The sequence below is a fragment of the Crinia signifera genome, chromosome 1, assembly GCF_055691185.1.
Source record: "Crinia signifera chromosome 1, ASM5569118v1, whole genome shotgun sequence".
NCBI classification, from domain to species: Eukaryota; Metazoa; Chordata; class Amphibia; order Anura; family Myobatrachidae; genus Crinia; species Crinia signifera.
This window is the reverse complement of record NC_139217.1, coordinates 451,704,354-451,720,047: the sequence shown is the minus strand read 5'-3', so window position 1 is coordinate 451,720,047 and position 15,694 is coordinate 451,704,354. Positions and strand designations below refer to the sequence as shown.

Sequence of the window (15,694 nt, the reverse complement as noted above, 5' to 3'; positions counted from 1 at the left end):
AGCCCCAGACCACAAAGGTAGAGATATATGGCAGTATTTAATTATTTATTAGCCAGTGAGCCCCAGACCAGACGGTACATACGGCAGTATAGCCAGTGAGCCCCAGACCACAAAGGTAGAGATATACGGCAGTATTTAATTATTTATTAGGCAGGCAGTATTTAATTATTTATTAGCCGGTGAGCCACAGACCAGACGGTACATACGGCAGTATAGCCAGTGAGCCCCAGACCACAAAGGTAGAGATATACGGTAGTATTTAATTATTTATTAGCCAGTGAGCCCCAGACCAGACGGTACATACGGCAGTATAGCCAGTGAGCCCCAGACCACAAAGGTAGAGATATACGGCAGTATTTAATTATTTATTAGCCAGTGAGCCCCAGACCAGACGGTACATACGGCAGTATAGGCAGTGAGCCCCAGACCACAAAGGTAGAGATATACGGCAGTATTTAATTATTTATTAGGCAGGCAGTATTTAATTATTTATTAACCAGTGAGCCCCAGACCAGACGGTACATACGGCAGTATAGCCAGTGACCCCCAGACCACAAAGGTAGAGATATACGGCAGTATTTAATTATTTATTAGGCAGGCAGTATTTAATTATTTATTAGCCAGTGAGCCCCAGACCAGACGGTACATACGGCAGTATAGCCAGTGAGCCCCAGACCACAAAGGTAGAGATATACGGCAGTATTTAATTATTTATTAGCCAGTGAGCCCCAGACCAGACGGTACATACGGCAGTATAGGCAGTGAGCCCCAGACCACAAAGGTAGAGATATACGGCAGTATTTAATTATTTATTAGGCAGGCAGTATTTAATTATTTATTAACCAGTGAGCCCCAGACCAGACGGTACATACGGCAGTATAGCCAGTGACCCCCAGACCACAAAGGTAGAGATATACGGCAGTATTTAATTATTTATTAGGCAGGCAGTATTTAATTATTTATTAGCCAGTGAGCCCCAGACCAGACGGTACATACGGCAGTATAGCCAGTGAGCCCCAGACCACAAAGGTAGAGATATACAGCAGTATTTAATTATTTATTAGCCAGTGAGCCCCAGACCAGACGGTACATACGGCAGTATAGGCAGTGAGCCCCAGACCACAAAGGTAGAGATATACGGCAGTATTTAATTATTTATTAGGCAGGCAGTATTTAATTATTTATTAGCCAGTGAGCCCCAGACCACAGACCGCCAGACTGGCAGATTCAGTGCAGGCAGCAGTGCAGCACCAGTGGACTATATATATATTTATATTTAATATAATTAATTAATAATTATATATATAATAAATGGCACAGCACAGCACCAGAGGTATGCCTCAGCACAGAGGAGACAGTACTACAGGCAGGTACACAGTTAGACTGTTCTCCTAAGCAGAGGAGAACATAGTACACAGCAGCACTGAGGGAGACAGCCCTAGCAAATAAAATAATTAATTACAGCACAGTTCACCAGAGGTAGACCGCACAGAGGAGACAGTAGTACTACAAGTACACAGTTAGACTGTTGTCCTAAGCTGAGAACAGAGTACACAGCAGCACTGAGGGAGACAGCCCCAGCAAATAAAATAATCAATTACAGGCAGCACAGCACACCAGAGGTAGACCGCACAGAGGAGACAGTAGTACTACAAGTACACAGTTAGACTACTACACAGCAGCACTGAGAGACAGCACCAGCGATTGCAAAAGCTCAAGGACAAGCTCAAGTTTAAGCCCCAGCAGCAGCACCAACACACCCTCTCCCAACCCACTACTTAACTGGAGTGAAGATGGCGGGGGCGCGGCAGCTGCTTATAAAGCCTCGCGAAATCCGACGCCGGGAGATGACGTTCTAATCACGCGGACGGACCGAGTCAGGCGGGAATCTCCGAGCGCTGCTCGGAATCGGGCTCGGAATGATGACGTCCGTGGGGGCTCGGATCTCTGATATCCGAGCCCGCACATCTCTAGTTCAAACCCTCTATTTTCCAGCCGGAGTCTGAATTCCAAAATGAATGGGAACAAACTTTGGACAGATGTTCAATTGAACTCATGAAAGTAGTGATTAGGTATAGGAAGATACAGGCGGATAAGACAATAGAAGAAATAAATAAATTAAAACTCAAAATGGATGCATACAAGCAGACCAAGGAGTATAAAGAGAGAGATGAGAGCACAAACGATAAGAAAAAAAAGTTTGAACAATCTGTGGTTGAAATGAAAAGTAAAAAATTCAGAAGAGATTTAGAGGATTATAAACATGGTACAGTGAGGTCCTATAGGGATAAAGATAAAAATAGAAATAAGAGAGAGGATACGGACCCCAATTATATACCTATCTCTTCCGTGAGACGGTTTCCGGAGAGACAACAATATAGGAAAAAATCCTTCTCAAAACAAAATTATTCAGGGAGGAAGTACTCAGGTGATTATTCACGAAGATACCGAGTTCAGCCCGATTCACAGACCCTCGATAAACATCGCCAAATTATCTATAATACCAACTGTCCCTTAATGCAAAGGGAAAGAACAAATCCCCCCACTACACAAGAGACAAGATCTCTGGGAGCACGCCCAAAAAACCCATTGCCTACTAGAAATCAGCGAACAGAACAGGAGGAGGTTTTTTTAGACCAGAGACACCTAGCACAAGGGGAGTCCAACCCGCACAGGGAACCAAACTTAGGAACCCCCAAAAGGGGAAGAAGTTACGACTCCGAGGGAGAAGCGGGGGAAAAAAGGAGAGACAGAAGAAACTAAAGACTAAATTTAGCAAAAAACAGTCAGTTTTTAACATCTCATCTAAAATTCTCTCACCATCAGAAATAACACTCCTCGAAAAAGGGTTAAAATATTCCCCAACAGCACCCCCCAATATATTCGACCTTTTCGTCGAACTGAATAGGTTTATCAGAGGACTCTGCCGGAAAAGGTATTTTGCGCGCCAAATTCTTTATAAAAATAAGGACGAAGCGGCGGCTATTATACTTGATCAAGGGGATGCGCCAGCCCTCGCAGCCCTTACGGAGCTGCTTGAGGAAATTGGGTCCGAAAATCCGGAACCCACAAAAATTTACGATATTTCTAGGGAAAAATTTAAACTAAAATCGGATTTTTATCCCCTAAAATCCAAGGGGTCTAATGTTGAATCATTTTATAAGACCACTCTGGGCGATTTTAAAAATATGTGCCAGAACATTAACCCCAAAATAGAGTTAAAAAAATCCAACCTTAAAAGAAATGAACAACAGGCCCTCAAGAAAATGATGAAAGATACCTCAGTGATAATAAGAGAGGCCGACAAAGGGGGAGGGATAGTTATTCAGGACCGCCAGGATTATATCCTGGAGGCTAATAGACAGCTCTACGATCCCAATTTCTACACAACCCTTGATAAGGACCCTACTAAAGAATTTAGTTCTATGCTCTTCGAACTATTGAAAAATGCATTCAGCGATGGGGTCATCTCCAGGGATGAACTCCGCTTTCTTTTCTGCGAACATCCCCTCACTCCCATTTACTATCACCTCCCCAAAATTCACAAGTCCCTCACTTCACCCCCGGGTCGACCTATTATTTCTGGTATCAATTCACTTTCTTCCAACCTCTCCTTTTATGTTGATTCCTTTCTTCAGCCAAGGGTTTCTACCCTCAGGTTCCACATCAAAGACACCATTCACTTTTTACAATTAGTTCAAAATATTCAATGGAAAAATTCATATTCATTTCTCACTTTAGATGTTGCGAGTTTATACTCGAACATCCCTCACAAACTTGGTAGGGAAGTTATAGCCAGGAGACTGGTGTCTGATGGGGACCTGGGGGAGAAACACCAGCGTTTTATCACAGATTCTATTAGTTACATTCTAGAGCACAACTATTTTTTGTTTCAAGACACTTTTTTCTTGCAGGTGATGGGGACGGCCATGGGGACCAGGTTCGCTCCGAGTTACGCCAACCTCTATATGGGGGAGGTGGAGCAACATCTAATTTGGGACGGCCCCTTCGGGGCGAACCTGGTTCTCTATGGCCGTTACATCGATGACCTGTTTATTATTTGGGATGGGACCCCCACCATAGCACTTTCTTTTGTTGATCACCTTAATACCAACCCCTATAATTTATCCTTCACTCACCACCTTGATCCCAGGCGGATTTCCTTCCTGGATGTGACCCTCGTGGCTGAAGGTGACACTATTATCACCTCCAACTACATTAAGGAAGTTGGTGCAAACGCCTACCTACACTATAGTAGTGCTCATTACCCCCCCTGGAAGAAGGGTATACCTAAGGGACAGTTCCTTAGACTGTATAGGAACTGCTCCGACTCAAAATCCTTTAACCAACAAGCAGAGGACATGAAAATGTCCTTTCTACAAAGGGGCTACCCAAAAGCTCTAATTGATCAGTCCCTCTCTGAAGTATTAACTCTGGATAGAAAGAACCTTCTAAAGTATCAAAATAAAAATAAAAATAAAAGCCAGAAAGAGGGAGATGCCAATTCTAATCAGAGCCAAGTCATGTTCATCTCCACTTTCAATACACATTCTACGGCAATCCGTAAAATCATAGATAAAAACTACAACATCCTTAAGCAAGACCCCCTGTTAGTAGACTTATTACCCACCAATCCCCGCTTCGTATTTAAAAAGAATCGCTCACTAAAAAACATGTTAGCTCCTAGTTTTCTAAAACCCATCAAGGACACCTCTACTGAGATACCCACTACCATCTGGTTAGGGCAAAAACAAAAAGGTTTTTACAAATGTGGGGCCAATAGGTGCATCACCTGTAACCATATCCCAAAAAAATCGAACTATGAGATTGTGAATAGGGAAGGTAAACAATATAAAATCGATACCTTTATTAATTGTAATACCAAATATGCAATATACTTTTTTACAATGTCCTTGCGGCTTAGGATACGTAGGCCGTACTACACGAGCCTTCAAAGCACGCTTTCTGGAGCACCGCAGAAACATAAAAAAACAGATCTCTACACACAGCATACCAAGACATTTTGCAGAAGTCCACGCAGGTGACCCTAGGGGACTGAGTATAATTGGCTTGGAATCCGTATCTAAAACCCACCGAGGTGGTGACAGGTTCAAAAAGCTTAGTAAGCAAGAGGTCTTTTGGATGTTCCAACTACACACCATTCATCCGGAGGGCCTAAACGAGGCAGTCGAACTGAATTCTGTATTATAGTATAATTTTATTGCATATTTTTCCTTTTTCTTTCCTTTATTATGGTTACCTCATACAAATATGCCTATAGGATTTCCTCTCTACCTTTGCATGTTTTATTCATTTATTTATTATTATTATTATATTATTCTATTATTATTATTTTTATTTTGTTATTATTATTTTTTTATCTCATCAGCAATAATTTTGAGTATTCAAGATTGCTCCATATTTGTTGTTACTTTTGTCATTTCTGTCACCTGAGTAAAAGTACAATCTGAGTAAAAATATAATCTTTTCCCATTATCTCTCTATGGACACCAGATTATATCACCAATATTATTTATGATATATGATATTGTATATTAATAATAATTTTTCTGCTATGTACCAATTATGATAATTATTTGTTCTTTTCTGTATCCGATAATATATGTACGTGCACCTGCTCCTATCTACATATAATTTAACTACAATCTATTAGATAACGCTATTTACCACTATTTGTTAGCACTTGCTTAAATCTCAATATATAAGTGTTGATATTGTATGCTTTATATAAAGTCCCAGTTTGTTCCTCACTTCGAGTGGATTGCATGTGATAACTAGCTGAATCAGGCCCCTAAAGAGGAAGAGCTTTGTTTCCCCTCAAATAAGGGACACTGTTCCTGGTTGCACCCGCCATAACATAATGCTTCCTAATAGCCATACATCTCCAGTGCGGCTATTTAATATGCGTACACAACTATCACTTATTACCCACGCTCTATTACACCATATACTATGGTGTACCTCTCCGTTTCAGTATTCGCACAGCACTGTTCTAACAGCGCTGTGCGTTCCACATGCGCTCCACGCGAATACCGGAAGTGCGTAACCGGAAGTCCCATGACGCCGGTCGGAGCACTTCAGACTAAATAACAGTTTTAACATGTAAGCAATACTCGTTTCTACATCTACATACTTCATATATACTAAGCTTTGTCTCCTGCTCCTATTAAGGTATGTTTTTAATGGTTTCTTAACAATGTTAAGTTAATTGTTTGCACACAGGTGTACCTGCCTGACCCATTACTTCAGGTATATATACCCCCACCCGTGCCTACTAATAACCACCTTGAAAAAGCTGCTCTTAGCGGCGAAACGCGTTGGCCCAGGCACCCTGATTGCCCACCTACCCCTGCTGCCATCCAGCCACTATCACCGACCACCTACCAAGTTGACAGGAGACCCAGCTTTGCCTTCACCTACAGCCAATCGACCGGAGTGAGGTTAACATCCATTGGAAGGCAAGCCAGCCTATCTAAACACCCACCCGGGGTTACCCTGCGGATACTCCACCTTTACTTCTGATATTCCAACTGGGAGGACTGTTACCCCCAACACTAAATTGGAGGAAGTAGCAGCGAGACACCGCTTTGGCCAGGCATAGAGGTCATTCCTCTCCTTTTCATCTCCTAGTCACACACTGAACTGTGGACTTTCAAAAGGTGAATACATCAAGTGGTTGCAGCTTCCAAATTTCCCTTCCCTTCCCCCACCTTTGTGTGCCTTTTATTATATTTTATCAATTTGCATGTGTATTGTACTATTAAATTGCTTTTTACAATTTACCTTATTTTGTCATCAATGTAAGCGCTGTCTCCCCCCATCCTAACCATTGCATTTTCTATAGGGATTGACAACCCCTTTTTTGACAGCTGCTAGCAGTAACAACTCATACAGGCGCTCCTTCAGTTACCTTGGTAACTGCTTTTTTTTATGTCCCCACCATGTCTACCTCTCCTCTATTTCCCCGCCGTGTCTACCTCTCCTCGATGTCCCCACTGTGTCTACCTCACCTCTATGTCCCCGATGTGTCTACCTCTCCTCTATGTTCCCGCCATGTCTACCTCTCCTCTATGTCCCCGATGTGTCTACCTCTCCTCTATGTCCCCGCCATGTCTACCTCTCCTCTCTGTTCATCCACTGTGCCGCCACCATATGGGGGCGGTGCTGACGAGAGAAGAAGGGCTCTGCCTTTGATGACTCAGGACACTCAAAGGCAATTATGCCTACCAGCCTTGCTGGTAGGAAGGAACAAATATTCACATGTATTGTACCTTTCATTTTCTATTACTTCAAGAATAGTTTGTGCAAAGTTTTCAGACTTCAGTTGATCAGGTAGGATAAATTTTCCCATGTTTTTTTCTTTAACTCGGATCATGTTTTCACGCTGGTCCCCAAAAAGTGGAATCCCCACAACAGGAACTCCGTGGTATACTGCCTCATTCAGACTATTCAGTCCTCCATGTGTCACCAAAAGACGGATTTTGGGGTGTCCTGTAATAAATCATAACATGGAATTTACACCAAAAAATGTGTTATGGAGGTTCCTAAATAATTACAGATCATCGCTGATAATAAACTCAACAGCAAATAAACACTAGTTGGATGGTTGGATGATAGTTGGCCTTATGCAGTACAGTATTTCTACACATGCTCACAGCATCTATTCACGGTAGGCAGAAGGACTGGGGGCTTGCCAGCATGCCGATGTCAAATTGTTTTGCCATCCATGGGAAAATACCAGATGTTTTTTCTCAATCTATGGCACTTTTTAAGGTGCCTGGACACAGAGAATAGCTCCATCACTCAACACCCCCAAAAGCTTTGCCCATACGCTGTGATTGGCCCGCAGTCCATTCGCTGAAAAACAGTGACAACCATGACATATTTCATGACTTGCCGTTTCCCCATCGATGGCAACCATTGTTAGTTAGCAAACCGATGGCCATCCCTAGGCCGTGCCGCCATATTGATGATAATGGGCTCATTGTCCTGTAATGCTGTGCCCCCTGAATAAGTCCTGAATGGGACAGTTATAAAGTTGGGATATATGTGCTGACTGTCAAAACCCATGGAGCAGCAATTGGGATGCAGATAATATTTCACTTCCTTTTGTCTTACATTGGGGTTGATGTATAAAGCAGTGATAAGGGAGGAGAAGTGAGCCAGAGGAGGAGTGGCCCATGGCAACCAATCAGCTGCTCTGTATAATTTTATATTATGCAAATTATAGATGTTACTTCAGTGCTGATTGGTTGGCATGGGCCACTTCTCCTCTGGCTCACTTCTTCTCCCTTATCTCTGCTTCATACATCTACCCCTAAATCTTCCTGTAGTGATCAGTGGTTGCTGTCATAGGGCCTAATTCAGACCCTTACATAAGGCTCAAATTCGCAGCCCTGACGATTATCGAAAGACCGCACATGCGCACGGTACACTGTACGAATGTGGAGGTCCCTCTGAGAACAAACCCCCATTTGCAAGATGATTGACAGCCGCCAGATGTATGTGGGGGTGGCAGTCACCCCAGCATTTTCCCGGAGTGCCGCAGAAAAACGCAGGTGGGCCGGACGTAAGCAGATGCCCCTCACTCCCCATGGGCATCACAGCACCTAGTATGACTTAACTTACGCGGTGCAGCACACAGAGGGGGTGGGGGGAATTCTTTTGTTGGTGAATGAATTCTAATAGATTTTCCTGTACTTATGTATTATCTGGACTCCCATGTTAAATGCACCCCATTTTTTCATACCCCTACTATCCAGCTACGCATGGAGTTGATTTTATATAGTGTGGCGAGCGCAGCGAGCCACCGCGCCCGAAGCGTGGCGAGCGCAGCGAGCGCAGCGAGGGGAACGCGGTCTCATAAGAAAAACGGGAGTCCAGATATTACATAAGTACCGATTTTCCCCTTATTTGCATGGCTGCGATGGCATTCGCAGCCGTGCACAGACTCCTCAGGTTTTCAGTGTGGCAGGGCAGCGGCTAACGGATATCAGGGCTGCAAAATTTGCAGCCCTTCGATCAGGTCTGAATCGGACTTATAGTAACCAAAAAGAAGGATGTGACTTGTGCAAGATGCATGCTGCTTCCTATAGGTTACTATGACATTAGCCAAAACCAACCAGTAGAGGGAGCTGCAGTAACACAGAGAAGAGAAAATGTCTCCTGTACCATGGCTTATGCATGGGGCTATGATAAGGTAGGTGCCTCTTCACCCCAGCTCTGTAGCAGTTTCCTCCCCTACTACCATGGTAGTTCTGGCTCAAGAACTAATATTGCCCCTTTCAGACTGCACTTAAAAACCGGTATTTTGCCGATTTTTGAAAGGTGCAGGACCACTTTACCGTTTTACAAAAGCCGCTTTTGTAAAACGGTTAAAATGGAGGGTCCTACCCATTTCAGACCCGGTATTTTGGCATCAAAATCAGGTCTGAAACGGTATTTAGGACCCAGCCAATGAGCTGGGTCCTAAATTCAGCGCAGTGAATATTTAATGAGCGCTCATTAAATATTCACAGCACTGGAAAGTTTCCAAAAACGGGTCTGCCAGTGCCAAAAAAACGGCACTTAAACGGTAATTTACTGTTTAAGAGATGCGGTGTGAAAGGGCTTTTACCTGGCAGACCCGTTTTTGGAAACGTTTTCAAATACAGGGTCAAAGCCAGTTATGCGGTCTGAAAGCAGCATAATTGTATTTTGCTATTACTGGGTGTAATCATAGCCAGATTATGGGTGGCACGCAGGGGATACTGTATCCTCGGCCCCCCTCTGTGCTCTTGGGCACCGGCATCCTGAGTTTGAAGAAGTCTGAGCTCAGGAACCTCCAGGCTGCAGCTCAGGGGAAGAGGAGGTGGGGGAGCAGGAGCCGGGTTACAGTAATTCAAGTGAGGAGGAGGGGGGGGGGGGGGGGGGAGACACCAGGGCCTGGACTGGAAATGAGTCCCGGGCCCCCAAATTCCTGATGGCAGCCCTGCAGTAGTGACAAATGCTCTCTACCTGGACTTTCCTCTTAATTTATGATTGCAACCACCTGTGCTGAAATGCTTTTATTATCAATTAAATAGTTCAACACAAGTAATGCCATTCATACAGTATATTAAGAGGGAAGTCCAGATAGAGAGCATTTGTCCCTCCTGTAATGTGCCATGTTGAAAGGTATGTACAATCTAATATACCACCCTTTCCCTGGGCCCCCCAAACCTTACTCCGGGCCCTGGGCGTAATGTCTTCTCATTATCCAACACAAGTAGGTAGATATCTAGGTATGTTTGTGTTGGGTAATGCTACAGGATTCTCACCTAAGAGATCGTTCTGGGACAGCCAGTCCATGAGTTTCACATTAGGAGCAATTTCTACCTCTTCCGGCCATTCTGATCTCTGGAATCTCCAGATAACCTTCTGTGGGACTTTAGCAAATCCAGCATTCATCTCCTTTACAAACTCCACTAGAGGGAGTGAGGATATCATAGAGCCCAGCGTCACTACAATAAAGCCAGACTCCCCGGACTGTGCTATAAAGTCTTCCAGTTCCTGCACAGACAGAACATAGAGCTTACGGCACAGATATTTCCCGTACAACCAGTGCCATCCAGAGAAACACTGTAAAATTCCATTTCTTATGCAGATACAGCCACAGTCACACTGAATATATACATGCCACATGTCATTTTAATCAGCAGAAGCTGCTTGTGCATTCCGGTCACTTTATTTCGCATATTTAACTGAAACAGTTGAAACAAAAATTTCACCTGAATTTAGCAAAAGGCTATTGCTGGAAATGGGGTCCAAAAGGAAATCCTATAGGGGGCTGCTTTGGCATCAGAAATGGCGAAACCATTGCAGTAATCGGCTGCAGTCATTTTGTGGTAAATCCAGATGATGCTTAAAATTGCAGATGATCCAAAACACAAGGGCAAGTCGACCTGTCATTGGCTACAGCAGAATAAAGTGAAGGTTCTGGAGTGGCCATCTCAGTCTCCTGACCTCAATATCATTGAGCCACTCGCGGTCATTTGGGTAGTTTCTGTTGTCATTATGATTTGAAAAGAGTAAACAAAATCCAGTTGCTTGACAATAAATGGCTTCACCCAACCACTAACCATGAGTGAAAGAAAAGATTGTGTTATTCATATTCTCTGACAAATGGCCAGAAAATCACAAATTCTGCTAGGGTATGTAAAATTATGAGCACAACCGTAGCTCGCTAGCGCAACGCTCGGTACACTTTATCCTTCCCAATCAAGTCCATGTGGATGGTAAAGTATAAAAAAGTTCAATAATATTTTTTTTTAACGCTAATGTCAACCACATGCGGCCATCTGGAACAGCCTCCAAGTTCGGCGTCCATGCAGGATGCCGGCCAAACTATGAGGTTTTTTTAAAGGGGAAGTCATTTTCCAGGCAAAACCATGCTTTGTTATTGACTGCCCCTTTAAAAAAAACCTCCAAGTTGGCCGGCATCCCGAATGGATGTCAAACTCATAGGCAATTACATTTGGCCCATGGTGTTGACTAACTCACCGTAGACCTTAGGACTGTTAACCGTTCATCCAGATGCTAACAAAAAGTGATTTTATTATTATTTGAAGATGCTAATATTATGTCCATAGAGGTAATACTCACCTGCGATACTGGTTTTGCAGGTTTGGCCAATATTCCTCCAAAATACTGAACGTTAGGCAGAAGCGGCCGAGCAAACTCAACGGTAAAGTCTACATTATACAGCCACAGCTCGGCTTTCAGGTGCAGGTCGGCTATGGATGGTCTGGACCCAACCGGAAAATGTTCTTCAATCACACCGTCAAACAGGGAGTCGATTTTTTTCCACGTGATGTGAGATGCCAAGAACATGAAAGTGTTTTTCAAACGTCCAAAGAAATCCATGCGGTCAGTGAGCAGAGAATGGAACATTGGAACATAGGACAGTGGAGTGGGAATTCCCACCTGCAAGGAGTTGGCAAAACCCGATGGAAATACGGCAATGTACGGAATCCCCAACTTCTCACAGACCAGAAAAGTGCAAGGGTTAAACGCGTCTACAACAGCGATGTCAAAGTGCTCATTCCTTAGGAAGTGTAAGATATCGGACTGGTGTAATGTCATGTTGCACTGGTAGGACAGTTCACCCATTATCATGAGGATCACCTGGAGTCCACTCCTGCAAGTGAAGATGAATAACATAAAGATGATGATAGTTTTGGTACTTATGTATTATCTGGGCTCCCATGTTAAATGCACCCCATTTTTTCATACCCCTACTATCCAACTACGCATGGAGTTGATATTATATAGTGTGGCGAGCGCAGCGAGCCACCGTGCCTGAAGCGTGGTGAGCGCAGCGAGCCCCGCGAGGGGACGCGGTCTCATAAGAAAAACGGGAGTCCAGATATTACATAAGTACCATAGTTTTTAACCTTTCTCACAAAAAATACAAATCAGTCCCTAAAAACATCCTTAATGTTTGTTCCCCACCTTCCACCAGTGGTTCCGTTTGATAGATCTACAGTGTCTAGAGAGAGAGAGACAGTCAATAGGTCTACCCTAAAAGGTCAATATGCAATAAATCAAGGGTCAAAAGGCCAACATGAAAAAGTAGATAGAGTTATTTATGTTTTTTTATTTAAACCGGGATGTTCTTCCTTCACCATCCATGTCGGCATAGAGTGAGATTATAATAGTATTCCGAGCATAGTGAGGCACCGAGCCCGAAGCTCGCAAGCCACACGAATTGGGGATCTATGTCGACGTTTATCAACAATGACACAAGAAAAGAGTTAAAAACTCAACCTTTCCCATGTCGACATTTTCACCCTGTTGATCTATTGCATGTTTTGGGGTCGACCTATTAACTGTCTATCTATCTCATAATCCAGCCCCTCCCACCACAACCCTTTGACAGAGCCACGGTTGTTGCCGTTGGTTACTTACCACTAATGCATCTTATTTTGTAGCACTCTTGATGGTTCCAGACTTTCCCTCTTTTAACTCTCGGGTGTAAATTTTCTAAAGCTTCTAAAAATGAAAAGAGGGCATGTTGCCCATAGCAACCAATCTTATTCTGTCTATCATTTCTCTGTTGCATCCTAGAAAATGATAGAATCTGATTGGTTGCTATGGGCAACATTATCTCTTTATATTTTTAGAAGCTTTAGTAAATGTAGAGATAAGTGTCCACTGTGCACCTGTTCCCGCAGTCACTGCCGTCCTCCACACAGGGTAGCAGCCATTATTACAGCCATCAGGGCCACTAGTTGTAATCAGGGCCGGCGCCAACACTAGGCAGCTCTAGGCATTTGTATAAATAAATAAGGTAAAAGGTGGTTGTGAAAACTGATTCAGGCACTCAGGGTCATAGGCTCCAACACCATCCTGGGCTTCATCTTAATGTTGAAGGACCCCAAATGTGCCGTGTGTGTGTGTGTGTGTGTGTGTGTGTGTGTGTGTGTGTGTGTGTGTGTGTGTGTGTGTGTGTGTGTGTGTAATATATTAGATCTTGTTCATCAATATTAAATGTATTCCTTTTATTAAATGCCTACTATGACCATGAGCACCTGAATCAGTTGTCACAACCTCCTTTTACCCATTTTTTTATACTTACCTCTCCAGAGTCCCGCGGTGAATGCAACAGTACTGCTGGAATCACCCCAAAAATGTAAAGAATTATCTTTTAGATAACAAACAATCATGCACTGCTAATTTCCCCAAAAAATAAAGTAAAACAAACCTTTATTTAAATATTTATTTTATTTTATAATTAAAAAAATAAATGTTACCAGATACCACCACATAACTGGCAGTGGCCCTACTATGTTCTGCAGACCATTAAATATAATTAAAGTATAACTTCCAATTGTCCCGCTTTTGGCGGGAATTTCCTGTTTTTTGGGGACATTCCCACACACTGCCCGAGGCCGGCAGTGTCCCGTGGTGGGGGGGCAGTTGTCCCTCTGAATTGACGCTGTGAGCATGCACACAACGTCTATTCCTGCAGCCTGATGGGCTCGGGACATAGCCAGCAGCTCCTAGAGCCGCTAGCCATGCCGCCACAGCCGTGAAAACGGGCCGTGGTCTCGCGGCAATAGACCACGCCCCTTGCCACATCCCCAAAATATTGGCCTAAAGCATCCCTCCTCCCTCTGGCTCAATGTTGGGAGGTATGTTACATATCCACTAAATAAACTCTATAAAGATATGGGAGACAAACCCTGTAAGGAGAGGTTACCGTACCTGCCGGTCAGAAATTCTTTCTGCTTCTCTTTAAAAAGCTTCTGGTAGTCCTTGAGGTATTTCTCATCAAGTGAATATGTGGAGACTGGATAAGGGCTGGGCGGCAACGTGTAACCTAAAATAGAATTATTCTACATTGTAATTTAGGGGGATGTTCAATCTGTACCGCTATTTTCGCCGGCGTAAACAGCGGCACTCCCCTATTCAATGCTGTCTGAAACAGCAGCATTGAATAGGGGAGTGCCGCTATTTACGAAGGCTTTTATAAAGTCGAATCTGAATGGTCAGAAACGATCCCGATAATTTTTCCTGGCACTCCCATTAAACGGCCAGTTACCACCCCCAGAAGCCGTCTTCCTGTCGATCACGTTACGGATGGCTAGCGAAGGAGAAAACTAGCAGGATTTCATTGTTGGAAAGGGTCGCGCACACACATTGCAGCCCAGGCGCATGCGCAGTGTACTGATCATCGACTTCTGAGTGAATTTGCACAGCAGCGATCGGTCTGATCCGGGTCCTATAAAAACCACTATAACCTATTCCCCTGTAACCTGACCTGGGAGCATGCCCTCCCCGAACTGGAGGAACATTCGCACTTCATGGCCATTGTTATGTAGAACACGGGAGACTTCATCCATCAGCAGATAATGACTTCCACCTAACAAGAAAGGAAGAAGAATATACATTAAGATTGATATAACTGGAAATAAACATGAAATAATAATGCAAATACTCGGTGGGAGCCGGCCAAAAACCCCTGTGTTAAACTCACAACATGCGCATCTATAGGTAAGTATTTATGGAATGCGCATGTAAATAAGTTTTACTTTATTATATGTGTCCGATTTTTTTTGGGCACTGGTTCCGTAGTGGGACTACAAGTCCCAGAAGGTCCATTAATTCCATGCATGCTGGGACTTGTGGCTCTCCAAGTCCTAGCATGCGGGGGAGGCTTGCTTGGGCTTGTAGTTTTACTATAAAACCCAATACCTTATTTTAACTTCTTTTTTTTTTTTTACTTTCGTGGCATCAGCCCGGCACCCACTCCCAGGTACTCTGGGGACAGCCCTGGGCTTCAACCCAGGCCAGGATTGCCCTGGAGGGGGGGACCCCTATATTGAGGGGGCCCCCACTCCCCCAGGAACCCAGCCAGGGAAAATGCAAAATGTTCCCCCCGGCTGTGGCATGACACCGCTAGCTATTGGAGCCTGGTGCTGGTTATAAAAATATGGGGGACCCCTATTCTTTTTGTCCCCCAAATTTTTGTAACCAGGTTCGGGCAGAGAGCTCGGTGCTGGTTTAAGAAATACAGGGGAGCCCCAAAAATTTTCCTCCTCTATTTCTGTAACCAGCACCAGTTTAATAAGCTCGTGGCTGGTTATGCTCGTGGGGGGGGGGGGACAGTTTTCTTTTTATTTATTTTCATTAATTTTACGCAGAGAAGCAT

General features: G+C 43.9%; 1 protein-coding gene across 1 annotated transcript in view; it reads right to left on the bottom strand.

Annotated features, from left to right (window-relative positions):
• LOC146021076 (UDP-glucuronosyltransferase 3A1-like) overlaps positions 1 to 14,938 on the bottom strand; it is a 35,776-nt gene extending 20,838 nt beyond the window's left edge. Inside the window, exons 1-5 of the mRNA XM_083154880.1 lie at positions 14,804 to 14,938; positions 14,248 to 14,362; positions 11,644 to 12,178; positions 10,320 to 10,551; positions 7,282 to 7,512 (exon numbers count right to left, since the gene is read on the bottom strand). Coding sequence (XP_083011006.1) covers positions 7,282 to 7,512; positions 10,320 to 10,551; positions 11,644 to 12,178; positions 14,248 to 14,362; positions 14,804 to 14,933 — 1,243 coding nt within the window. The 5' untranslated portion in view covers positions 14,934 to 14,938. The remainder of the gene's footprint in view (positions 1 to 7,281; positions 7,513 to 10,319; positions 10,552 to 11,643; positions 12,179 to 14,247; positions 14,363 to 14,803) is intronic.
• Between the last annotated feature and the right edge of the window lie 756 nt (positions 14,939 to 15,694).